This window comes from Ovis aries, chromosome 14 (assembly GCF_016772045.2).
Source record: "Ovis aries strain OAR_USU_Benz2616 breed Rambouillet chromosome 14, ARS-UI_Ramb_v3.0, whole genome shotgun sequence".
NCBI lineage: Eukaryota > Metazoa > Chordata > Mammalia > Artiodactyla > Bovidae > Ovis > Ovis aries.
Genome location: NC_056067.1, coordinates 9102761 through 9130306, shown reverse-complemented (window position 1 = coordinate 9130306; position 27546 = coordinate 9102761). Strand labels below are relative to the sequence as shown.

General features: G+C 46.9%; 1 protein-coding gene and 1 long non-coding RNA gene across 5 annotated transcripts in view; one reads left to right on the top strand and one right to left on the bottom strand.

Moving 5' to 3' along the window:
* CDH13 (cadherin 13) overlaps positions 1–27546 on the bottom strand; it is a 1037580-nt gene that overhangs the window by 561541 nt on the left and 448493 nt on the right. For all 4 annotated transcript variants that reach the window (XM_004014934.6, XM_060398282.1, XM_060398281.1 and 1 more), the window contains one exon: positions 9793–9909. In XM_004014934.6, the coding sequence (XP_004014983.2) occupies positions 9793–9909 (117 nt within the window). The remainder of the gene's footprint in view (positions 1–9792; positions 9910–27546) is intronic.
* LOC132657726 (uncharacterized) lies at positions 16420–25984 on the top strand. Its single transcript, XR_009596274.1, has 3 exons — positions 16420–19053; positions 21183–21338; positions 23863–25984. It is a non-coding gene; the product is annotated as an uncharacterized LOC132657726 (long non-coding RNA).

Genomic DNA, 27546 nt, shown 5'->3' with positions numbered 1-27546 from the left:
TTAATCCTAAAGGAAATCAGTCTTGAATATTCATTGGAAGGACTGATGATGAAGCTGAAACTTCAATACTTTGGCCACCTGATGCGAAGAACTGACTCATTTGAAAAGACCCTGATGCTGGGAAAGATTGAAGGTGGGAGGGGAAGGGGACAACAGAGGATGAGATGGTTGGATGGCATCACCAACTTGATAGACATGAGTTTGAGCAAGCTTCGGGAGTTGGTGATAGACAGGGAAGCCTGGCGTGCTGCAGTCCATGGGGTCACAAAGAATTGGACACAACTGAGCGACTGAACTGAACTGATACAAGAATCAATAAAAACTTTTAGTTACTGAATAAACTGCTATTTGTTTTAAAATGGGGAAATTAAACAGATGTAAATTTCTGAGATGAGATATTAGTTGGACTTGAATAAAAGATGTGAAATGATGGATTTTAAAAGGTGGGTGGTGATTCCATGAAACACATCAGGCCACAGGATGCAGCAGAGCACCCTAAGTCTACGTGTTAGTAAGGAGATGAGCTGGAGCGGGGCTCAGGGGAGACAGATCTAGTTATTAGCATTCTGGTCCAGCTGCTAGGGATGCAACTTGGCACCCATGGGTTCTCAAAGTGCTGCAAAGACTATTAAACTGAGTGAAACAAATTCAATTTCCAGACTGTAAGACTCCTTAGCACCTTTTTGCACAGGTGGGCATAAGAGAGTACCTAGATGTGGGGGGACTGCTAACCAACCACACATCCAGAACTCTGAAAAATATTTAGGACTTGCTGTAAATTGTCCTCATGTGTGACTTACATTCATGACACAATCAAAGCAGGGTCCTGGTTGAGTGGTTTTTATCATTTGGTCTAATGATCTATGTTGATTCCCTTTACGAAGAGCACATGGTCCCATTACATATTTCTTCCATCATGGGTTAAAGATGTCCTTCTAAAGGCCCATTCTACCAATTTATAGTGGATATAAAAAAAGGATTTTCAGTAAAATGCACTTTCATTGGTTTTGATGAAAAGGGTTTGTGATGAAAGTAGAATCTCTAATAAGCATTTCATAAATGACTTGTCTTTCAAACTTAATATAAAACAGAATAAAATATGTCTCCCAAAGAACTCCTTGCTGCCTCGCAGATTTAATGTCCCCTGCTCTCAATCAATTGGGCCCAAGAACTCAAAAATCTCTAGAAACGCAATCAAATATTTATCAGGGAAAATTGGTAAAACCGAGAACTTATTTATGGCCCAAATTTTGAAACAGTCACACATTGAAGGGGGGGGGGGAAAAAAGCATATGTTGGGAACTACATATTTCTCTCCAGGACATATACTCTCAGATTCTCCTTGCTGTCTAGACTTCAAAAATGGGAAAGGACTCACAGGCTTGAGAAAGTATATTCACAACCAGGATTTTTACTCTTTTTTTGATACAAACACTGGGAGTTATATTGGAAAATAAGCCCCCAAATTTTAATAATTTAGCTAAATTATCAACTAATTAATGACTTGGCAGATAGATAAAATGTGCATATTTCAAAACTTTGCCTAATACTTACAGCTGCCTGTATACCCTTTCTGTAAATACAATGCTACATGGCACAGCCTCCAGCTGTGAAAAATCTGCCACAGGGGGCTAATTTGCTATAGCACCTTACTTTCATTATTACCCTATACTGTATGGATCTTCTTTCTTTAAAGAAATTCAGACTGTGATTAAAATATGACAGAAAGAAAGTAAAGAGACATATCTTTGGTCTCCATTTATTCTCTTGAATTGTAAGACCCAGTACTTTTGTGTCAATATGCCAGCTCTTGTTCCTTTTGTAATAAGGTATATATTTAGTGAAATCTGTGTGCAGGCCAGGAAGCAACAGTTAGAACTGGACATGGAACAACAGACTGGTTCCAAATAGGGAAAGGAGTACGTCAAGGCTGTATATTGTCACCCTGCCTATTTAACTTATATGCAAAGTACATAATGAGAAACGCTGGACTGAAAGAAACACAAGCTGGAATCAAGATTGCCGGGAGAAATATCAATAACCTCAGATATGCAGATGACACGACCCTTATGGCAGAAAGTGAAGAGGAACTCAAAAGCCTCTTGATGAAAGTGAAAGTGGAGAGTGAAAAAGTTGGCTTAAAGCTCAACATTCAGAAAACGAAGATCATGGCATCTGGTCCCATCACCCCATGGGAAATAGATGGGGAAACAGGGGAAACAGTGTCAGACTTTATTTTTGGGGGCTCCAAAATCACTGCAGATGGTGACTGCAGCCATGAAATTAAAAGACGCTTACTCTTTGGAAGAAAAGTTATGACCAACCTAGATAGCATATTCAAAAGCAGAGACATTACTTTGCCAACTAAGGTCCGTCTAGTCAAGGCTATGGTTTTTCCAATGGTCATGTATGGATGTGAGAGTTGGACTGTGAAGAAGGCTGAGCACCGAAGAATTGATGCTTTTGAACTGTGGTGTTGGAGAAGACCCTTGGACTGCAAGGAGATCCAACCAGTCCATTCTGAAGGAGATCAGCCCTGGGATTTCTTTGGAAGGAATGATGCTAAAGCTGAAACTCCAATACTTTGGCCACCTCATGTGAAGAGTTGACTCATTGGAAAAGACTCTGATGCTGGGAGGGATTGGGGGCAGGAGGAGAAGGGGACGACAGAGGATGAGATGGCTGGATGGCATCACTGACACGATGAACGCGAGTCTGAGTGAACTCCGGGAGTTGGTGATGGGCAGGGAAGCCTGGCGTGCTGCAATTCATGGGGTCGCAAACAGTCGGACACTACTGAGCGACTGAACTAACTAACTAACTAACTAACTAACTAACTAATGTTTCCCAGAGGAGCAACCCCACGTCCAAGGAGCGGTGGCTGCGCAGGTGCAGGAGGGCTGAAAGGAGCCACTCCATGTTCAAAGTCAGGAGGGGGGGCGGTGAGGAGATACCCCTCATCCAAAGTAAGGAGCTGCGGCTGCACTTTGCTGGAGCAGCCCTGAAGAGATACCCCACGTATCTCTGAAAGAGATGGGAATACAGACCACCTGACCTGCCTCTTGAGAAACCTATATGCAGGTCAGGAAGCAACAGTTAGAACTGGACATGGAACAACAGACTGGTTCCAAATAGGAAAAGGAATACGTCAAGGCTGTATATTGTCACCCTACTTATTTAACTTATATGCAGAGCACATCATGAGAAACGCTGGGCTGGAAGAAGCACAAGCTGGAATGAAGATTGCTGGGAGAAATATCAATAATCTCAGATATGCAGATGACACCACCCTCATGGAAGAAAGTGAAGAGGAACTCAAAAGCCTCTTTGCCGGGAGCCAGTGTGAGGAATCCCGCCCGTGACAAGGTCATGAGGAAGGAAGCTGACATACGCAAGCCGTGCTCAGACTTCAGGGGCCCCTCTGGAAATTCCTAAGCATGTACCCCAACAAAAATCTGCCAGTTTTTGTGCTCTGCTTTTCTACTCTTCTGACATTTTCTGGAAAAAGTCAATTCAGGGCTTTAGTCTTCTGCATTTGAAAGAGTGTTTCAATCCAAAAACCCCTCCGATGGCTTTCTAGCCTGCCTGCAGGACTTGTACAGCTGCGCATGTGATTGTTTGAGGCCTCCTGACCGCAGGAGGCACAGGAAGCTTAAAACATCCTAGGAATGTAGGAGCTTCCGAGGAGTCAAAATCTTTAGAATAGGACTGATTAAAAGTTTCATTTGTTGAGTCAATACTTGCTGCCAAATTTTCATATCCTTTATTTGTAGATATAGTTGGTATATAGAAAAACAAGTAGTAGACCTTGTATTAGCAACATTAGATCTTTGAGTTAAGTACCTTCTTTGTTATAACCCACTGCACCTTTGTTCTATAGAGATGTAACTTCAGTGCTTTAAGGAGATGTAGATTAAAGAAAAACACTTCAGGGGAAACAAAATTCACATTCATTAAGGAAGAGAGCCAAAAACTATTAACAAGCCTCTTGGCCAAAAGATAATGTAAATCACCTGAGACCTTTTGTATACAAAATGATGTACAGAAAGAATCTGGGTGGCGAACGCTACATAATTTTGTGTTACCCATTGATCTCCATATTTTATCAAAAGTATAAAAGGCCTTCTGAACAATAAAGGATGGGACCAGTTTCTCGAACCAGCTTCTCAGACCAGTTTCTTGAACTAGTCTCTCGGCCTGGTTTCTAAGGACTCTGGCTCCCCCCCCCCCCCCCCCCCCCCCCCGTGTCTTTCTCTCTCTCTTCTTCTCTCCCTTTCCCTCTCTCTGCTCTTTACTTTAATTTCAGGCTGAATCTCCACCTGGGGCGTGGAGGCTCGCCAGGTCTACTTACTTGCCCTGGCTGTTAAGACCCGCATGAAAGGGAGCTTAAGGCAAGGCACCCTTAGATATTCAAGCGGGCGCTGGTGGCCCAACATAGATGGTGCAAATTCCTTGTCTGGAATTTTATTGGTCTTCCGCGTAAACCAAGCTATTCAGCCCTCTTCCTCCACTTAATCTTCCTACTACGCTATAGTCTAATCTTTTATCAATCAATAAACAAGTCTTTCCACGCCAACGCCATCCACCCTTCGAATTCCCTGGATCCACCGGGGCTGGACCCCGGCACCTCTTGATGAAAGTGAAAGAGGAGAGTGAAACGGTTGGCTTAAAGCTCAACATTCAGAAAACAAAAATCATGGCATCTGGTCCCATCACTTCATGGGAAATAGATGGGGAAACAGTGGAAACAGTGTCAGACTTTATTTTTGGGGGCTCCAAAATCACTGCAGATGGTGACTGCAGCCATGAAATTAACAGACACTTACTCCTCGGAAGGAAAGTTATGACCAACCTAGATAGCATATTCCAAAGCAGAGACATTACTTTGCCAACAAAGGTCCATCTAGTCAAGGCTATGGTTTTTCCAGTAGTCATGTATGGATATGAGATTTGGACTGTGAAGAAAGCTGAGCACCGAAGAATGAACTGTGGTGTTGGAGAAGACTCTTGAGGGTTCCTTTGACTGCAAGGAGATCCAACCAGTCCATTCTGAAGGAGATCAGCCCTGGGTGTTCTTTGGAAGGAATGATGCTAAAGGTGAAACTCCAGTACTTTGGCCACCTCATGCAAAGGGTTGACTCATTGGAAAAGACCCTGATGCTGGGAGGGATTGGGGGCAGGAGGAGAAGGGGACGACAGAGGATGAGATGGCTGGATTGCATCACCGACTCGATGGATGTGGGTTTGAGTGAACTCCAGGAGTTGGTGATGGACATGGAGGCCTGGTGTGCTATAATTCATGGGGTTATGAAGAATCAGACACAACTGAGCAACTGAACTGAACTGAATCTTTCCCAAAACAATAGTATGACATTTCCAAACAAATAGGAAAGTTGAAAGATGTTCACAGTGATCAACTGCGCTCACCACCTAGAGTCCACCATTAACATTTTCCTATACTTGCTTTGTCATTTATCTATCCATTGACCTGCCCCTCTAATCATCTCATTTTCTGGTACATTTCAAGGAATTAAGGTTAGTTTTAATGATATTTTAAAGAAAGTAATTCTCAGCAAGGATATGATTGCACTGAGTAGCCGTGAGCCCACTGGTAGGAGCATAGACTGTGAAATGTCCAAGAGCTGGCACAGAGCCTGCCTCTGCCATTAAGTATGTGACTGTGGACAGGTCATCCTTCAAGGCGCCAAATGAGCAAGCTCCAGGAGTTGGTGATGGACAGGGAAGCCTGACACGCTGCAGTCCATGGCGTCGCACAGAATCAGACACGACTGAGTGACTGAACTGACTGAATCTCGGACAGGTCACAGCATACCCAGAGCCTCGTTTGGCACCTTGGAGGATGACCCTCATGTTTTTGTTTTTCCTTTTTAATGAAAATTCAACACAATAGATGAAAAGTGATTACACTCTACTGTGACAAAGAATTTTGACGACTTTTTCTACTCATCTCTAATCCTGTGAGGTCAAGGACTGTTTCCTTTGCCATTACATTAGCAGCCTTGTGCACAGTGTCTTGTAAATAGCAGATGTGGAATACATACTTGTTGATATGAACTGGGTTGAATTTCAGAGGTTTTTGCTGCTGGTATGTAGCAAGTACTTATTAGTGGAGAGGGGCAAGTGCAGTGGCTTCAAAGGCATGGGGCATAAGAAAGTTGGTTGAGAAATGAGCTGGAAACAGGGGATGAGACAAAGACAGAGAAAACCTAGCCTGCAAAGCAGAAGTGTTTACGGCAAGTTCAGTGATGGAGCAGAATTCATCAGTGCCCAGTCCTCGTCCCTTGGACTTCACCTTGGACCCTATCTTTTCAGTGCACACCAGCGGACTTCCAGCTGCTGTGATGCCTAAAGACTCTCCTCCAGGTTTCAGAGGCCCGTTGGCACAGAGCACAGGGCACAGCAGAGGCACTGAGGGATTTACACCTCTGGGAGCAGCCCTCAACCAGACTGACAGGGTTGGTATATAAATGCCCAACTCCCGCCCTCACAGCCAGGATTACCCTGGGAGTGTGCTTGACATGGTTTCCTGGCCTTTCTCCATGGGACTGTAGTCCAGTCCACCACAGAGGCAAGCAGGCTTCGCCACTGGCTGCTCTCAGCTGCCTGCCGTCCCTTACCCACTGCACTCCTTCACTCCCTTACCTGTATTGCTGCTGCTGTTGCTGTTTAGTCACTAAATCGTGTCCAACTTTTGCAACCCCAAGGACTGTAGCCTGCCAGGTTCCTCTGTCCATGGGATTTCCCAGGCAAGAATACCAGGGTGGGTTGCCATTTATTTCTCCAGGGCATCTTCCCATTCCAAGGATCAAACCATGTTTCCTGCTTGGCAGGTAGATTCCCTTACCATTGAGCCACCTGGGAGGTCCTTACCAGTATTACTGGTACAGAAAAGACTTGCATTTGAATTCTTGTCTGAGGGAACCCGGAGTAAGACAACTGTCTTTATACTTTATGCCCACAGAATCTCTTCTTCAAATGGCATTCTACACTAAAATCTGATATATAGTATTTATAAAGTTAGAGCTGCCTGACTTGGAGAGTTTGGGTGGATGGGAGTGGTGATGTGTGGAGGCCAGAGCCTAGCCTCTCCCATCTCCTTTCCCTTCTCCCAGCCTGCCCAGTATTTGTGAAGACTCCCACACCCTCCCACAGCTCGACAGAGCCTTGCTCGTCAGCTGTTGGTGGAACTGATTAGGATAGGATACAAGATATAAAGAAAAGAATAAGAGGAATGAGTAAAAACAAGCAGACACAGAGAGGAAAATATGTCCTTTCAAAGGCCTAAGAAGCATGGACAAATACATAATTTTTGCAAGGCAGTGCAGTTATGCAGTTATTGTGTAAAAGCCATCTGGAGGTTTGGGAGGCTTTCACACCATTACGATGTTCCTAGACTACGGCACTTGGAAAAGCTGTTGTTTGTAGAGAATCCAGGTTGAAAGCCCACGTGGGCAGAAACATAGGGGCTGAGGAGAGATGTCTTTGGCTAGAAAAATAGTGTTTTGAGGCTGTAATAAGTAAGAAACCATGCAGAAGAGTGTCCTTAGCTGCATATTTATTGATCTCAAAGAAAGGGTCTTGTGAAAACTCCCTAAATATAATCAGGATGAATGCATGGGGTTGAAGGAAGCTTTAGGATGACCACAAAAAATTTATTGTCTAAAGCTGGACAGGTTTAAGGGGATAGGTGGTGTTAGTAATAACTGCACCAGAACAACCACGTTTTCAGACAACTGAGATGTGAAAATTCACCCTTGGAAACTATTTAATGCTATAATGCTGCTGCTGCTAAGTCACTTCAGTCATGTCCGACTCTGTGCGACCCCATAGACGGTAGCCCACCAGGCTCCCCTGTCCCTGGGATTCTCCAGGCAAGAATACTGGAGTGGGTTGCCATTTCCTTCTCCAATGCATGAAAGTGAAAAGTGAAAGCGAAGTCGCTCAGTTGTGCCCGACTCTCTGCGACCCCATGGACTGCAGCCTACCAGGCTCCTCCACCCATGGGATTTCCCAGGCAGGAGTACTGGAGTGGGGTGCCATTGCCTTCTCTGAATGCTATAATAAACTAACTGAAATTCTACTACTGAAAGTATTACAGTGTAGTGGTAGGCAGAGGAGGAGAAAGTGTTTTAGATTGGACCTCCATAAACTTGAGTGTGCATAACTGAATCACTTGGAAGGTAAGAAAAAAAAAAAAGGTTCCTGGCTCCATCCCAAGCGTTTCTGTTTCCATGGTGCTGTGGCAGGATGGGAGAAAAGGCACGTCGAGCAAGCAGCCCGGTGATGCTGTGTTGCGGTCCACAGCTCTTGAAGCAGGATTGGTTTAGCCTTCTATCCCATCCCGCCATAGCACGGGTTGAAAACACTAAGTGTACATAAAGAGAAACTACAGAACAAGGATGAAACTTGTGTCTCAAACTTTCTGGGGGTAAAAAACTTGCAGATTTGAGGACTCTGGCCCCTTGGCTCCAGGGAACTCTCACAAAGGCCACCACAGAGGCTTGTGTTGCCCAAAGGGCCAGCACTCACCAGCCCTGTCACTGTCCACTTGCAACAGCTCTGCTTCCCTTTGCAACATATCCTGGAAACCTGGCAAGATTTTGCTTAAAGAAAGACATATTTGGCACAGTGATAGTTTAAATCATAAGCATGGTTATTATCAGGATATTGAATTATTCATGCTTCTAGTTTACAATAGAAATAGATTCCTAATAATGCAAGTCACCCCAACCTCTTGCGTAGGTCACTGTAAAACCTCCTTCTTGGCTGTTTCTTTGTGTCCACTCCTCCCTACATCCTGCTCCCACAGATCATTCCGTACAAGGCAGCCAGAGGGATCAAACGTTCAGATGCACGCATACCTGGGAGGGTTTCCAGTGGTTTCCAGCTGCATGTACAATGAAAACCCTACTCGTGACCATCATCTCCAGGGCCCACAAGGCAGGCCAACCTTTCTGGCTTCAACTGGTATGGCTCTCCTCCTTGCTTACTACACTGCAGCCAACCAGACATATCTTCTCCTTAGACACACCTCATTCCTTCTCACCTCCATACCACTTCTATTCAACAAATAGATAAACAATCCAACAGCACCAGCCACTCAGATCATCCACTCGACTAACCACCACTGCTCCAATTCCAAGGTCCCTGAAACATATGCACTGGTTAAAATTCGATTCTCCGTGTCGGTTTTCCTGAGGGGAGAGGATGTGTTGACCAGGCAACATCAGTATTTCTGCCTATTTAGCAGTAAATATTTCTTCATGGAAAAGCAGTTGCTCGGATTCATTCAATGGCGCTTGCTCAATCTGGTTAGTGTGGTTTAATTGCTTTGATGTGATTTTGTTTTTAGAGAGCTGCCCCAAGGGTGTTCCTGGACCTACACATTTGAAAACTAGGATCTAAATAAAATGACACATATCATCATACTGCTAGACTAAGGGGACTTACCTGGCTGATGGCCTGGACATTGTATACAAAAGCCGTGAGTCTATTTCTTAACCAACGACACCCTCATGTCACAACTATCGCATCTTTACCTACCATGCTGATCTTCAAATCATGACATTCAAACGTGTTACTTTTTTTTTTTTAATCCCTTTTTCATGACCTTTTGACATTCTTTTCTTGGCAACACCCTTTGGCCTCTGACTATAGAGGAACTGAGGCCAATTCCTGCTGGTTGCTAAGCCAGTCAGAGTCAGTTTGCCTCATGTATGCTCATCTCATAATAAAAACATGCTCTCTGGCATTGGTCTTTGTTTGACTTACCTTGCCAACATCTCTCGGGAAAGGTTGTCTCTGATTCTCTGGAATTAAAATGGGAGATACCACAATGGACCTCTTTTGTCTTGGGACAGGTGAAGTTCTTGCAAATTTAAATATATCCTAAAAGACAAAAAAACAAATCAATTGACTAAAATCCCCCACAGAGAAGATGTATCAGTCTGCTCTTAGATATGGCTCCTTTGTTGTGAAAGCATACAGCTGTTTGGACATTGTTAATTTTATTCTATCAAACCTCATTAGAGTTAGCAAGTACATCATTAGAATTATACTAAAGCTGACATTGTGATTCACAATGACTATCATTAAGCTATTTAATCCCATCGTCAGAATCATTCTATCCACAATGTCAGTCTTGATTTATGTATACTTCAGTGCTGTGTATTCCCTTTCTTAACCTGCCAAGTGAGGAGATTCCTTGCTTGGTCACTGACCCACAGAACTTTTGCTGGATACAAAAGTGACTCTCCTCATGGTCAACTGTGTGGTCCTCACATTCACAAGTGAAAAGGGATGAAGAACAATCTCAACATCCAAACTATGTCCGGCATTATGGAGAATGTTGGTCGATGTTCTTTCAAAGGCCATTTGTTTTCATTAGTGGGTCTACTCCTGGAACTCACGCCCTACACAGTGTGCCGCAAATTTCAATCACTGGAACAATACTGTGAGAATTTCTGGCCTATCTGTAACTCACCTTTTAAGTTAAATAAACGGCTGCAAAAAAAGGAACCTGTGTCATTATTTTAAATACACTACCAGTATGGCTTCTCATGAAAAATAGGAAAGCATAAAAATAAACATTGAGACCAATGATGTTATAAAATTTGAGCTGGAAACTTAGGTGGGGGTCAGGTTTCCTCTTATTGAAAGAGAGATAAGAAAAGGCTAGACGGGTGTTAAAGGGCTATAACTAAAAGTAAGCATCTGAGTTAGTACCAAAAGTAAGCACCTCAAACTCTGGATAATAGGCTCCTATGAAAATCATGTGGCAAATGATATTTAAATACCATCACTGACCCATGCTTCATAAAATGTGTGTGAATCTACATGTGTATATCATACGACAGTGATATATATACACATAAGTATACACACACACATATGTGTAATCATTTTAATGGAAACTCTATATAAGAAAAGTCAAATAGGAAACAACACCAGCAAAGGCTATGAAAGCTTCTATAAAGTCTTTCTCTTGATTTTGTTTGGAGTATAAACTGATGTTATTCTCATAGAAAGTGATCAGGCAGTATTTATTTATCAAGAACCTTACCAATGTACATATCCCCTCACGTTATACTCTATACACTCTATCATTTCACTCCTAGGAATACACCCAAATGCTAAATTCAAAAGAGGAAAAATAAAAAGCTGAAAGCAGGAAGATGTTTAGTGAGACATTTATAAAGAGCAAAAGTGGCAAACCGCTTGAATGCTCAGTTTCAGGATAGGGTTAAATTTGGGTCCATCGGCAGAAGACACTCCTAGGTGGTCACCAGAAGGCAGTTGTGAAGACATGTTCTAACCGCTGTGATCATCATTTGATTGCTTCCAGAATCACAACCACAAACTACTACTTTCAGAACAACAGTCCATTAAACGTGTTGGAACGTGTGCTAGCACTTTACATGTGACTTTGCTGATATTTGTAATAAACTTCTCAAGTAACTTTTAGTCCTCCCTAACTAATGAGGAATATCCAGTTCCAAGAGGTTATAGAAATTGCTCCAATTCACCTAGCCAGCGGACAGAATATGTAAGTAACGTGTAGGAAAATATAGAATACCGTATTGGTTGCCCTCTAATTTATATAAGCTATACTGAACATAGAAGAATGATATTCAAAACCTCAGTGAATAAGTCCAAATAAAAGACTGCTTGATTTCTAAGAAGATCAAAGACTCACTATGCAAGCAAAGACAGAAATCTAGAGCATGCGTACATAAAAGACAGCAGAAAGACTCAGAAGGGTGAAAACAACAAAAAACCACTGACACACCAACTAACTAACTAAATAAATAAGTAATCCAACCCAATCATGCAGAAAACAGCAGAGGAAGAGAGAGAGAATGGGATGCTGAGAAGACGATGAACAACAAACTGGATTATATTCATAAAACATTGATATATGACACCGACAAAGATTCTGTTGGCTTATTAGGGACTAGGCAAAGAACAGAAAACATGTAAAATAATGCAAAATATGTGCAATATATGACTCTTATTTACAATAAAAAATCTTGAGGTTTATATGAAAGAAAGCCTAGGAAAGCAGTTGGAAAAGATTTAAAGTCTTATGCAAATGTAGGGGATTAGTGATTCTGCTCTATAATAGAGCAAAAGTAAGTCTCCATTATGACGATATGTGAAAATGTATCTAAAGTAATGAAAAGCATACTCACTGTCAGCAACAAACCTTCCCTTATTTACCATAAAGAACTCGTTGGTGTTTGTAAGCCTGTGAACGGGTGGCACTTTTGTCCTGCTGGGTGACCAGAGTGGTCAGGTTCCTAAGTCCCCATTCCTACCTCTGGTGTCCTCCTAGCCCACCAGCTACTGAAGCCCACAGCTGCCAGTCCATTTCCTCAACTCTCACATCCTTGAAGCTTGGTAGTAATAACGGTGTGAACCCCTGGGCCTAAAGTGCCTTTGAAGAGAAGCAGGAGGCTCTGAGTCTCAGGTTAGGAAACAGCTTCTGGAAGGGAGGGGTGGGGAGTGACCCACTGATTATAGAGAAGCCTCCATGTGCGCTGGACTCTCTGAGCCCACTGTGGTACACAGAGCATCCTTTTTCTTCCAACTCTTAACTTATTTGCCTTACAGTGGCAAGGACTGCAACAACAGCAAAACAAAACTGGTCCACGACTGTGGTTTCTCCTCTGTCTTTGTTTGTGATTTATGCACATATCTATCTGTCTTCGTCTGTGACTTATGCCTGTATCTACTAACTATGTGTTTGTCGACAAATGTTCACCTTTGGTCAGGTCTGTGCTAATGAGTTTGTCTGTATGCTCTGAAGCCAAGTGACTCTCTGTGACTGGGACCATGGAAGAGCCATAGCATCTGATTTGACTGACAATCAAGATACCACCGGAGAAGGCGATGGCGCCCACTCCAGTACTCTTGCCTGGAAAATCCCACGGATGCAGGAGCCTGGTCGACTGCAGTGCATGAGGTCGCTAAGAGTTGGACAAGACTGAGCGACTTCACTTTGACTTTTCACTTTCATGCATTGGAGAAGGAAATGGCAACCCACTCCAGTGTTCTTGCCTGGAGAATCCCAGGGATGGGGGAGCCTGGTGGGCTGCCGTCTATGGGGTCGCATAGAGTTGAACACGACTGAAGCAACTTAGCAGCAGCAGCAAGATACCACGGGCATACCTAGGCTCACGATGTGTGTTTGTATTTGTCAATCCATTGTATGAAGCCTTTGAATGCACCATGATGTGACCATAACCTCAAGGAAAGACAAGATAGAAGCAGTGAAGTTTAAAAGTATGTGACTAATTCAAGAGATGTTTCTGGAAGAAGAGACAGAGGTGTGGGAAAGAAGAGAACACTAGGCTACAGAAGAGGCTGTTAGAGCTCCCTGTCTTCTGGTGCTGCCGTTACCAAGTGAAGGGTAAAACACTGCTTGCGGTATCCGGAAACAAAGCATCTAGCCGGCATATTGCAGTCACTTGGATGGCACAGCATGAGGAAAACTCAGGGTGAGAAACCACGGGACACTGGCCCCCAGTGGCGAGGAGCATTTCAAAGGGATGATCTCAGCGAGCCCACGTCTATGCACGTTCTCAGACATAGAGAGGCACCAAATTCCTTAACTCGAGATGTCTAGTTTTTCTTTTATTAACAGCAACCTTTTGTTCTAGCTATCTGGTGCTGTTGCAAAAACTCCTCTATATCCTGGCTTCCCTCCGAACAGTTTTCTCAGCCTTTACACGAGATGCTGTCTTCTGGGCTTGAAGTCCTAAGAATATCCACTATACCAAGCATACCTCTCCACTTTTAGGTTGTGCCTCTTTTGTGTGTGTCAGCCAACACAAGATAGAGGATAAAGGGGGAAAAGGCAGTTCTGGGCACAGATGCTGGGTATTGGTGACTTGTTGACTTTGAGGGTACCAACATAGATTCCTAGAGGCTGTATAAACATCAGTAGTTGCATTCAGGAGGGAAGGATGAATGAGGACCAGAAATGTCACAGTCGCTCACGAACGAGAGTGGTTAGATGTGAAGGAGAAGCTGACACTCTCCAGATCATGTGGAGAGGGAAAAGGGAGGGACTCAATCTTCCAGCGGGTCTCTAAAAGGCCACCAAAGGCCACAGAAAGGCTAGCTGGAAAAAGAGGGAGTGCACGGCCGTGTTACACAATGCAGGCATCCCCTCCAACAGGCTGAATACTGTAAGAGGGCTGCTGGATTTGAGGATGAGCAGGTAACTGATGACTTTAGGAAGAGCAGCTTTTAGCAGTGTTAAACAGGGTCCAGCGTCAGAGGAAGCAAGGATTTTGGTATGGATGGAAAGAAATGGGAAGAAGTTGGCCAGTACAAGGGGAAACCAGGAAGGGTGCTGGACTGAGGAAGGCAGCCACAGCACTGGGTGAATGAAGACCCAGAATGGAGGTGACCCCAGGGGGAGGTGCATGGCCGAGGGAGGAGGGAAGTGAGCGGATCAGGAGTGAAATCAGCCTCAGAGGGGTTAAGAGGGGGTTCTCATCTGTAAACGAGGATAATGGGCTTGTGTTCTCAGTTACCAGAATGAAATGAGAAACGGCACACGGAGGTGGTCTGCACTCTCTAAAGAACAACACACTGTGAAGGGTGGTCTTATTCATGCTGGACTGTGGAGGTGAGGAGATGCAAAGAGGCGCTCTGTGCCCTTTAGGTGTGAGTAAGTCAGCTGAGAGTGGCCTGGTGCCAGGCCTTAAAGAGACGCTTGCAGACATGCAGCCACTTCCAGCTTTCCAGACCACCAGGCACACGCACACTGACATCAAAGTTGTCTCTCCCCAAACACAAACACGCACATGGGCACATGTTCACACACATTCAGAATCCATCAGACAGCGTCACACACACACACACACACACACACACACACACACACACACACAGGGCGTGCAAAGGAAAGTGAGAGACTAGTCATGTGCCTCCCATGGGACCCCCCCTACAACCCTGTAGTCGGTGACCAACAATCTGTCCAGTCTTTGAGCCTGGAACAGCCGGAGGCCTAGAGCAGCCTCATCCAACCTTGTGTAAGTCAAATGGGCAGAGCTGTGTCCTCGGGGAGGCTCACTGATGCTACCTTCTATTACAGAGGATTGCCACCCTGACATAAACATCCTTTGTCTCCCGTGGGCTGACCCAGGCCTGTGTCTCTCCGTCACAGGGCATTGGGGTTTACAGTCTCATCTTCTTCCCTCCCTACTTCTCAATCTCGGGAGAAACTGGCAGTGCATTAAAAGCAAGTTTCATGCTATCTGGGGGCATCATATCACACAGTCCCAGAGAGCACCTTAGAAATAGAGGGGAGGCCCCCACAACTCTGATGAACACGGGAGGAGCCGGGGAAGAGAGGGGAGGGTGGAGGCCAAGGGAAGAAGGAAGGCAGGAAGGTTGAGGAATTAACAAGGAGAGGAAGAGTAGATTTATATTCATTCATTTCCTCAAAAACTCTCTATGGGTCCCTTGCTTCCTGGCAGGAGTAACTCTTGGCATCTGGGATAGTGCAGTGCAGGAGAGAGAGAAGTCCCTTGCCCTCCTGCACTCTCATTCTGGAGGAAGGAGACAGACAGTAAACATGGTCCAGGAGGACAGACAGGCAGAAAGGGCTGAGTGAGCAGAGGCGTGGAGCTGACCTTCTAGAGGGGACGGGGCCACTGGGAAGGTGGCCTTGCAGGATGAAGGAGGAAGATGCCGTGTGGGCACATGCCAGCAGCAGGAACCCTGGCACTTGTGAGCTGCAGGGAGGCAGCCCGCATGGCCTGGGGGAGCAGAGGAGACAGCCCAAGGAGCCGGTAAAGGGAATCTGGATCCTGGATGGCCAGCTATGCGGACAGTTGAGAGGAAAGAGGCTTTAACTCTGCGTGAAACATGAGTCATGGGAAGGTGTTTTTATTTGTTTATGTGGGAAGGATTTAAGCTGAAGAATGACATGAGCCCACTTACAATTAAAATAGACACACACATATTTCATGCTGGCTTCTATGTGAGAAACAGGTTTTAAGAGATAAAGTAAAGAAATGTTTGTTGAATTTCTTTCTTTTTCAAATCCTGTCTTCACAGCTTTTGAAATTCCTCCTAAAATGCAAATCTGAGCTTTAATTTGGGGAAAGGAGAGTCAGGTTCAACTCTCCCTGGCTGGAACCCCTCTACCTCCTTCCTCCCCACAATATGTTTAATATATTACTATTATCTGAGTACAATTTACATACCTTTACAGTCACCCATCATAAGGGTGCAATGCACTAATTATCAGGAAGTTTACTGAGTTGTGCAATCATCACAAACTAATTTTAGAACACTTCCATCAGCCTCGTCCTGTATGCTCGCTCACTCCCCTGTTCTGCACCCCAGCTGCTGGCAACCGTGAATCTACTTCCTGTCTGTATACATTTGCTTCTCAGGACATTTCATAAAAGGGAATCACGGTGTGTTTTCACGGACTCCATTTCCATTTCTAGCTGCTGTGAAGATCGTGTGGCAGGAAAGGACGCCGTTTTGGTAAGTCGTATGTACAGCCCACTCCCTGGCCTCCGCGGGAGCCCGCCCACAAGCACCTAGACTGCCCGCAGGCCCCAGGCTGGCTGAGCCTCCCTGTGACTGCGGTCCTCACTCCTCCGTTCCTCTCCTCCCACTGCCCTCCCGCTGTCCTCGTCTCTGTGTGGATGCAGACACCCCTCCCCAGTGAAGCTTCTGCACACAGATCTGAGTCACAAGGCTTGTCCCCAGGGAAGCCACCCAGGACCCCGTCAAGCCGAGCTGTCCAGAGCAGAGACTAACTGGGCTGGGGCTCCGAATGTGAAGGGGACGGACTGGCACTGAACCGCGGGCACCGCGCTCTGTGTGTTGGCTATCACTGCTCCCGCCCACACACCCAGCTGAAGGCTGAAAAGTCTTCCGTGAGCCGTGCCTAGAAAGCGGTGTCATTTGAGAGACATGGCCCTGCTTTCTTCACACTGAACCCAGGCCAGACAGCAGCTTGGACCTGCCCTGTTACCTGTCAGAGGGCCTTCAGGGGCCAGCACTGGAGGGGCAGCCAGCGGCCAGAGAAGACACGTGTCCCCGCCCCTCCCTCTACCCTCCCAGTTCCTGTCTCATCATTTAGGTTATAAATGAGAGGGGAAAATAGCAACAACTTTGTAAAGAAGCCACAAGCCACTGGCTTTGTTCTCTCTCCTACCTGGTAAATTTGGGGCAAAATTATGCGCTAGGAGAAGCTATTTTAACAGGGCAAAGTATTGCAGAAGCTGGAAGCTGCGCTCTGGCTGAAGCAGGGGTGGAGGAGGGGCAGCGCCGGCAGGCTGGGGTGGCAGCACCGCCCGAGGGTGGACAGTTCTGTTGACCCTGAAGAGAAGGTCAGATGTGCTTCAGGGGCAGCGAGGAGCCTTGACTGGTTTCTTGCTTTGGGTCTGAATTCCGTGTCTGGTTGTGAAGAAGGGATTCATAGGGCCTGGACCCCATCTGAATAGGCCTGTTCATGCTGATCATGCTCGGCTGACTCTCCAACGGACTCAGGACTCTGTGCTTAGTGCCTATGGAAACTACGATAGAAGGACAGGGCCCTGTCTGGACAGGGGGATCTTGAAGATCACATCCAGGCTACTCATCGCCTGAGAGAAAACATACTGTAATCACCCCTGCCTCCAGACAGGTCATGAATTCTTTCTGTATCTGTCGAAGTGTAACCGCAGACTTGTTGATTAGTAACTGTTTAAACACCTAACACTTGATAACACTTGAATAATGGGGTTATTGTGATTGTATTTACCCTTCCTTTGTTTTATGTAAGTCTCAAGGAAACAGGGGTGGTGGGTTCGGATCCGTACACATGGGGTATAAAAGATTTTCACAAATGCTGGTCAGGGCCCTTGGCTAAGAGGAGACTCTGCCCTGGGCCCGCCGGTGTAATAAACCACACTCCACTATCTGCACTGTCCTTCTGAGTGAGTTTGTTTCCTGGAACGCATGGCTATAACATTTGGTGCGTTGGCCGGGAAACTCCTCGCTTTGAGGAGACAGGTCTCATTTGAGGCCACCCGGAGGCTTTGTAGCTTGAATCTCCTAAAGCGGGGAAGGCCCCTCGCCCCTCTGGAAGAGTTCAGCCTCTCAACGCTGGGTTTCTTTGCTTTGGCAGGTAGTGAACGGCAGCAAAGGAACTGAGTGCTCAGGTGGGGAGGAGCCCACCCGGCAGGGTGGAAGAGGGGGCCTGATCACCGCCCTGGGAGGGACCAGAAGGGAGAGGCATAGGAAACTGGTTTAGGGTAGCGACAATAGCTGCTCGGCACTCAGGTTGACGGCCGTGCCAGGGATAAAGAAAGGGAACTTACGGTTTAAGAAAGCCAGTCAGGAGGTGCGTCCACGCTGTCTTAGGGAACGTGCCGAGCTGGCACCACAGGTTTTTAGAAAGAGGATATCGATTTCCCCATGCTCGTATTCTGTCCTCCCCCAGGAGGTACCCATCTGCTGTGTGACCCCATCATCTCCCCTGCCAGTGGAAACAGGTAGACTGGCTTCTCAGGAAGGCCATGGGACGTGGGAATCCAGAGGTTAGAAAATGGGAGGAACCGGATCTAAGGCCACTGTATTGGAGAATATGATTAAGAATTTTAAGAAAGGATTCGATGGAGACTATGGGAGGAAAATGACGCCCGGCCGGCTCCGTACCCTTTGTGAAGTCAAATGGCCTTCAATGGGAGTTGGCTGGCCACCAGAGGGAACGATGGACTTAAATCTCATAAAGGCAGTCTATGCTACAGTTACGGGAAAGCCCAGACACCCCAGTTCCCGTACATAGACTCTTGGCTGGGAATAGCCCAAGACCTCCCCAGATGGGCCAGTTTTTATGCTCATGGTGGGGAAGGAAAAATCTTGATGGCCCAAAAGGTAATCAAGGATAAGGAGGAAATTTTACAGGACCCTGAAGGAGATGAGCTTCCACCACCGCTGTATTGGATGATGGTTCTGCCAGCTTGTAACACCGCGGCCACCGGAGGCCCAACCGGAGGAACCAGCCCGAGACCGGTAAGCCTCCCGGACACTTCAACGGTCCTGACAGCTCCATAGGTTGTAGAGCCGCCCCCCCCTCCCCCGCACCCCCTGGCTGAGGCTGGAGGGACAATGAGCCCACCGGACTCTACCAGCCCGGATGCTGCCACTGCGTTCCCTAAACTCTACCCTCCACTCCTGGTAAGTACTCCTGGACAAGGGGGAGGAACCACTGGAATTAAACAAAGGCTCCGTTCAGCCAAAGAGCCAGAGGAAAGGATACCCTTGCAGATGCCCCTCAGAGCAGCTCAGCAACCTCCAGTGATACGGGAGGACGGTAACTATCACCAAGTTCCTATAACCTGTTACTATCAGCCCTTTTCATCAACCGATATACTGAACTGGCAAAAACACACCCCCTTACTTGGTGGAACCCCAGGGCATGACTAGACTGATGGAGACCATTTTCCGCACTCATCGACCAACCTGGGACGATATAATGCAATTACTAGCATCCCTCTTCAGTACAGAAGAGAGATATAGGATCAACACTGAGGCAAGGAAATGGTTACAGGAGATGGTTCCCGAGGGCACTGCTAACCCAGAGAGGTGGATAGAGCAAGCCTTCCCTACTGACAGACCTAACTGGGACTATAATACAGAAGAAGGAAAAATCCAGTTAGACAGATACCAGACAGCGAATACACAAAGACTTAAAAGGGGAGCCCGGAGGCCAATGGATGTCAAAACCGGCCGGAATAGTTCAGAAGGGAAACAAGTCACCTTCCGAATTTTACCAGAGACTTTGTGAGGCCTACAGACTCTATACGCCCATAGATCCTGAAGCTACGGGCTCCCAGATAGTTATCAATTCAGCATTTATCTCGCAAGCATGTCCTAACATAAAATGAAAGCTTCAAAAGACCGAGGGAGTTCTATCCATGTCTAGTTCTCAGCTGACTGAAATAGCAGGTAAGGTGTTCCGGAACAGGGACACGGAAATAGAAAAGAAATACGAGAAAAGCTATAAAGACGAGCAGAGGAGAACAGGCGAGAGGTTTGCAATGTTGGCTGCTGCGCTTGGAAAGGCTTCCGAAGACTTTTCCACCGCTAAAGCAAAGAAACCTCCCCAGCTTCAAGGTCAGGACAGCCCTCCAACCAGTCCCAATGGAAGCCACGGGCTCCATTACAGCCACATGAATGCGCCCGATGCTGTGGGTTCAGTCATTGGAAGAATGAGTGCCCAGAAGGAAGAAGGGAGAATAAACCCCTCCTGGTTGCAAAACTCACTAACATAGAGACTGAATAGGGATGCCAGGGCTCAAAGACATCAGGTCCCCGAGAGCCCATGGTAACTTTAAAAACTGGGGACCAAGACATTGACTTTATGGTGGACACCGGGGCAGAATTGTCCGTGGTAACTAAACCCGTGGCACCAGTGTCTAAAAGGACCGCTGCCGTAACTGGGGTTTCGGGAGAAGAAATGGTTAAGTCATTTTGCCAGCCCAGCAAATGTCAAATGGGGGGTCACCAAGTGACTCATGAGTTTCTCTATATCCCTGAGTGCCCAGTACCCCTGCTGGGGAGAGACTTACTCTCCAAACTGGGAGCACAAGTGACTTTCTCTCCTGAAGAAAGGCCCACTTTTCAGGTGGGGACAACAACCTACTTACTCTCCCTCTCTGTGCCCCTCAAGACGAATGGAGGCTACATGAGCCCCCTGGAGATAAACAAGACCAGGCAACAGAGTTGGAGAGAAGGCTAACTCAGCTGTTCCCCGAGGTCTGGGCCGAAGATAAGCCCTCTGGGCTAGCTAGACACCAAGCCCCTGTAATAATAGGGGCTTTCTCTCCCCCCGGTGAGAAAGCGTCAACACCCAATACCCACAGAAGCCTGAACCGGGATTCTGTCTCCCATCAGCAGGCTAAAACAGGCAGGCATCCTGGTGGAATGTCAGTCAGCCTGGAACACACCAATCTTACCGGTAAAGAAGGAAGGAGGATGAGGCTATAGGCCCAGACAGGATCTCAGCTTGGTTAATCAGGCCACTGTAACTCTGCACCCGACTGTCCCAAACTCCTATACCTTACTTAGCCTCCTCCCACCTAAGACAAGGATCTATACTTGCTTGGACCTCAAAGATGCCTTTTTCTGTATTCGCCCAGCACCTGCGTCACAACCCATCTTTGCCTTTGAATGAGAGGACCGAATCAGAGGCAATAAGCAGTAGCTCACTTGGACCCACCTCCCACAAGGGTTCAAGAACGCACCATCTTTGGAGAAGCCTTGGCCTCGGACCTGGAACCTTTCCAGCCTGAAAGGTATGGATGTTGGCTCCTGCAATATGTGGACGACCTGGGAGGAATGCTGGGAAGGGACCCCAGCGTTCCTCCAATTGCTGGCAGAAGTGGGATACCGAGTGTCGAGGAAAAAGGCACAAATCTGCAAAGAGGAGATAAGGTATTTGGGGTTTGTCCTAAGGGAAGGCACAAGGTTGCTAGACCAATCTAGAAAAGAAGTAATTCTGAGGCTCCCTATGCCTAAGACTCGGCAGCAAGTCAGGGAGTTCCTAGGGACCACTGGATTCTGCAGGATTTGGATTCCAAGGTATTCTCAAATAGCCCAGTCCCTATTTGAGCTCCTGGCAGGGCCTGAAGAAAATCCAGTAAGTTGGACTGAGAAACAGCAGAAAGCCTTTGAGGAGCTAAGACTAGCAATCACCTCCGCCCCCGCCTTGGGATTGCCAGACCTCACCAAACCATTCACCTTATATGTGACTGAGAAAGATAAAACAGCCATGGGGGTTTTGACTCAAACTTTGGGAACATGGGACAGGCCGATAGCTTACCTTTCAAAGTGACTTGACAATGTTGCCACCGGGTGGCCTAGCTGTCTGAGGGCAGTGGCTGCGTTCGCCTTACTGTTACGTGAAGCCACAAAGCTGACTTTCGGCCAGGACCTGATCGTAAAAGTTCCACATGCAGTCAACACCCTCCTTCGAGGAGACCCCCACAAGTGGTTGTCAAATTCCTGGATTATTCAATACCAGGGACTGCTATGTGAAAACCCCAACCTCCGTATCGAGCCTTGCTGGGGTTTAAACTTAGCAACGCTTCTCCCAACGGGAGAAAGTGGACCTACCCACAACCGCAAAGAAGTCTTAGAGGAGGTCTATGCTAGCTGTCCAGACCTCCGAGACAGGCCAATTTCAAATCCTGACTGGACTCTGTATACTGATGGCACCAGCCTGGTAATGCTAGGACAGCGACTGTCAGGCTAGGCTGTAGCCACAGAGAGGACTGTTGTCGAGGCCGGTTCCTTACCACAGCACTGGTCAGCCCAGCGAGCAGAGTTATGGGCCTTAGTCCGGGCGCTGCAATTGTCAAAGGGTAAGAGCGTGAACGTCTACACTGACTCCCCGTGTGCTTTTGCTATACTCCACGTACATGGGGCGCTACACCAGGAGGGAGGCCTTCTAATGGCCAGTGGAAAGGGCATTAAGAATAAGGAGGAGATCCTGACTCTACTAGACTCTGTCTGGAGCCCCACGGAGGTAGCAGTCATGCACTGCCGTGGGCACCAGAAGGAAGACACCCCCCAGGCTCGAGGAAATAGGCTGGCTAACGAGACCACCAGACGGGCAGCTGAAGTCAGAAAGGAATCCGGGGAAATCCCCATGAGAACATTTGTCCTAGTTGAGCTACTCGAGCTGGCCCTAGACTCCCCGACATACACTGAGGCTCAAACCCAACTAGCTGGAGCAGAGGGAGCCTCCGAAACAGACAAAGGATGGTGGGAGCTTCCAGGCGGTAAGCTACTAGTGCCCGAAGAGCTGGCCCCCGTTCTGGTGAGCCAAGCTCATCATACGACTCACTTAGGACATGACAAATTGGAGGAACTGATCCGAAGGTATTTTCTGGCTCCTCGCCTCTCCTCTCTGTATTGAAAGTGAAAGTGAAGTAGCTCAATCGTGTCCGACTCTGCGACCGCATGGACTGTAGCCTACTTGGCTCCTCCATCCATGGGATTTTCCAGGCAAGAATACTGGAGTGGGCAACGGAATCCCAAAATTGCAATGCCTGCTCTCAGATTAACGCCGCTCCATGGTGCAGACCCAAACCCCCAGGCATCCAGTTAAAAGGTGCCCTTCCTTTTGAACATCTGAAAGTGGACTTCACTGAGATGAAACCATAACGCCATCTTTGTTTTCTGTTGGTCTTGGTATGTACTTTCTCGGGATGGGTGGAGGCCTTCCCCACCCAAACTGAAAGAGCATCAGAAGTGGCTCAGAGCCTGCTTAGGGAAATAGTTCCTCGATTTGGATTCCCCACCAGCACAGGATCAGATAACGGCCCAGTCTTCATAACAAGTAAAGCCGTGAATATAAATGGAAGCTGCACACTGCCTACCGGCCTCAGAGCTCCGGAATGGTGGAATGAACTCACCGGATGCTAAAGGAGACACTTTCTAAACGGATTATAGAAACTGACTGCTCCCGGGTAGATGTGCTTCCCACGGCCTTGCTCAAACTCAGGATGACCCCATGGTCCCACGGCTACTCTCCCTACAAAATTGTATATGGGAGGCCTCCTCCCGTAATAAGACAGGTAACAACTGATATACTTCAGGTAAGAGAAGACGGGATATCACAGCAGATGGAACAACTAGGTAAGGTAATTAATCAAGTAACTAAGTTTGTGCAAGAAAGAATACCATTCCCCTTGGGGGAGCAAACGCATGAGTTTATACCAAGGGACCAGGTATGGGTGGAAGATTGGAAACATGACCCACCAGCCCCCCGATGGAAAGGTCCATATTCTGTTGTTTTAACCACCCCTACCACAGGTTAAGTTGCAGGCATTGCCCCTTGGATCCATCACACCAGAGCGAAGAAGGCATACCACACTGACCCAGAAGACGCCGAGTGGACCACCCAGAAGGACCCCACCGACCCATGGGAAAACAAGATCATTCTGAAGAGGATGAAGAAAACGAGGTCCCAGACGAGCCCTCTACAGGATGGAGCTGGGTAAACGACTCCTGCTCCTCGGCCTCACCGATGCAATTCTGAACCTGACCGCTGTTCCTGCACGGGCCAACGTCTCCATCTCAGGGGCACATTCTTATGTGGACTTCCACAGCTCCTCCAGTTGTTGGGTGTGGGTGGCTACGCCCGTGTCAGTAGTGGACGGACTCCCCTGGTGGGTGTCCCCACTTCGTTATGGAGACTTTATACCACTGTGTTCCTTCTTGGAACAACAGAAAGAAACTTTCCTTTCTCTCACCAGTCATAACCTTTCTTTGCTCTCCTGGTGCAAGAAAAAGCCATCAATGGGCCTGGGACATAGGGTTACATTTAACATGAACACTAGTCTTATGGAGGTAACAAGGGCTTATACCTCATATATGAAAAATAAAAAGGAGAAGCACTCCCTTACAAAAGAGTGCCAGGCCTCCCGGTACCTTGAGCAATACTATCAGGTATGGGATAAATATTTCTGGATGACTCCTGAGAAAGGACAGTTAATTGTTCCCGCTACTATTTGCTGGGAACAAAAAGAACACAAATTTCGATTTGGAGACCGCCCCCTAGACCCAAAAGAATTAAAATATGTGGGTTATTTGTCCCCTGAACAATGTAAATAAGTCTTGGATGTTACTTATCACCCTAATCAACCTGTTCAGTGGCCCAGTTCCAACTGGAAATATAATCCTGGAATCCGCTGGGTAGCCCCCAACGGGACCCAGTGGCTCTGTGGGCTTAACTTATGGCCGTGGTTCCCAGTTGGCTGGGTAGGGCGCTGCACACTAGGATTTGCTTTCGTCCATGGCAGTATTAAGCCTAGCCTGCACCAACCTGCAGTAAACCTGCCCTATCTGCATGCGAGATGGACACGATCCGTGTTCCAGTGGTATGACTATCTCACTGCCTTGTTTGTACCCTCTATAGGAACAACGGATATCATGGTTAAGGCAGAGGCCTTAACTAATTTCACTAAACAGGCCCTCTTAGACAGTACCAAAGCCATTCAAGTTTGAACGAAGAACAAATTCAGATGGGGAGGGCAGTAATTCAAAATAGGATGGCATTAGACATACTCACAGCAGCCCGAAGGGGACTTGCACACAGTTAAAGCCGAATGTTGTGTATATATCCCTGGCCTGTCTGGAAATGTATCTACTGCCTTGGAGGATATGCGAAATCAAGTGAAAGCCATGTCTAATGAAAATAGTCCCTTTTGGACTTCGGTCCTGTCCTGGGTAAACGGAGACTGGTGGGAAACTATTGTAACTGTTGTTATGGTCATCTTAATCATACTGCTTTGTGGGCCCTGGCTCTTACAACGCCTTGTGAATTTTGTAACCCAGAGGTTGATAGCGTTCTCTCATGTGGGTGGCTGGAGGACTAAGGTGAAATATACATCAATGAATGATGCTCATTATGGAAACCAAGAGCATCAAGAGGGGGGAATGAAGAAGGAATGCATAGCGCCTGGACCTCCTCCTTTGGCCTGTCCATGCTGATCATGCTCGGCTGACTCTCCAACGGACTCAGGACTCTGTGCTTAGTGCCTATGGAAACTACGATAGAAGGACAGGGCCCCATCTGGACAGGGGGATCTTGAAGATCACATCCAGGCTACTCATCGCCTGAGAGAAAACATACTCTAATCACCCCTGCCTCCGGACAGGTCATGAATTCTTTCTGTATCTATCGGAGTGTAACCGCAGGCTTATTGATTATTAACTGTTTGAACATCTAACACTTGATAACACTTGAATAATAGGGTTATTGTGATTGTATTTACCCTGCCTTTGGTTTATGTAACTCTCAAGGAAATTGGGGTGATGGGTTCGGATACGTACACATGGGGTATAAAAGATTTTCACAAATGCTGATCAGGGTCCTTGGCTAAGAGGAGGCTCTGCCTTGGCCTGCCGGTGTAATAAACTGCATTTCACTATCTGCATTGTCCTTCTGAGTGAGTTTGTTTCCCGGAACACGTGGCTGTAACAGTTGAAGGGTCCTGAGAACGATTCTTTTGAAGAGTTTGATGCTTGGGTTCTGGACACAAGTCTGAAGGTCATAGCCTGTTTCTTTCTTACCTTTCTAATCCTAAGATATGCTTGGCATCTGGGCAGACTCAGTGAGTCTGCCAAAGGAAACACTACCACTGAGTGAGTAGCTGCCATGTGCCAACACTGTCCTTGGCACACTGTGACATTACTTCATTCAATCCATTCAACAACTTGTAAGTAGAAGCACCATGCCTATTTTCCTGACATCCAAAGACACAAGAGACTCTAAAGTCTCTGAGGGCTTGAGTGAGAGATGGGAACTCAGGCCTCTGTGACCCCAGAGCCTGCTCGGTCCAGGCTATGCCTGGAGAGAGTTCCTTACTCAGTCAGACCTGGAGAATCACACCCCTAACCTTCGCAGAGGATGGGCAGCAAATCTCATCAGCATCAGGCTAAAAGGAGCACGCTCTACCTGTCTGCAGGGGGACAGTTTAATTGTCTGCAAATTTCTGCAAATGAATGGGGCAGCAGAAATCAATCTCCAATTTATTCCATTCTGGTGGCTGATCTCATTGTGCTGAAAAGAGGAGGGTTCGCATTTCATATGCAGTCAAACGCAGGGTTCAGCCAGCTTTCTGTACCTGGGGTGAAATTTAAAGTCTGCTTTATTACCTCCTGGCGCTGAAGCCTGCCTACTTAAAGGAAGGACAGACCATAAATACCAAACTTTCAGCAGGAAATTTAGGAGGCTGGAGGGCTAACACACTAAGTTTGTGTTGTTTCCAGCTCTTTCCCCGATATTCTGGAGGCCAAATATCAGCTGAGCTGAGTCATCTGTTGCAGGTTTACAGGACAGAGTTATGCTGGCAATAAAATGTGGTGACGTAGAAACTGTCCATTAGTTTGGAAGTGTGTGCTCTGGAGCTAATTTTAAAGCTGAGCTGGGATGGGGAGGTGATGGCTGGTGGGCTCCTAGGGTGCGGTGAAGCCCACCTGCTGCTGTAAACGATGCCACCATCCCTGCTTGCCAAGGCCGGCTGGTGTGCAGCTGGGAGAAATGGGTGCCGACCTGCTTCTCTAGAAGTGACTACCAGTGACATCAGAAGCAGTTTCTCCAGCAGTGTCACTATCGGGGACTTCTATGCAGAGCACATCATGAGAAACACGGGGCTGGGAGAAGCACAAGCTGGAATCAAGATTGCCGGGAGAAATATCAATAACCTCAGATATGCAGATGACACCACCCTTATGGCAGAAAGTGCCATCAAAAGCCTCTTGATGAAAGTGAAGGTGGAGAGTGAAAAGGTTGGCTTAAAGCTCAACATTCAGAAAATGAAGATCATGGCATCCGGTCCCATCACTTCATGGGAAATAGAGGGGGAAACAGTGGAAAGTGTCAGATTTTATTTTTTGGGGCTCCCAAATCACTGCAGAGGGTGATTGCAGCCATGAAATTAAAAGATGCTTACTCCTTGGAAAGAAAGTTATGACCAACCTAGATAGCATATT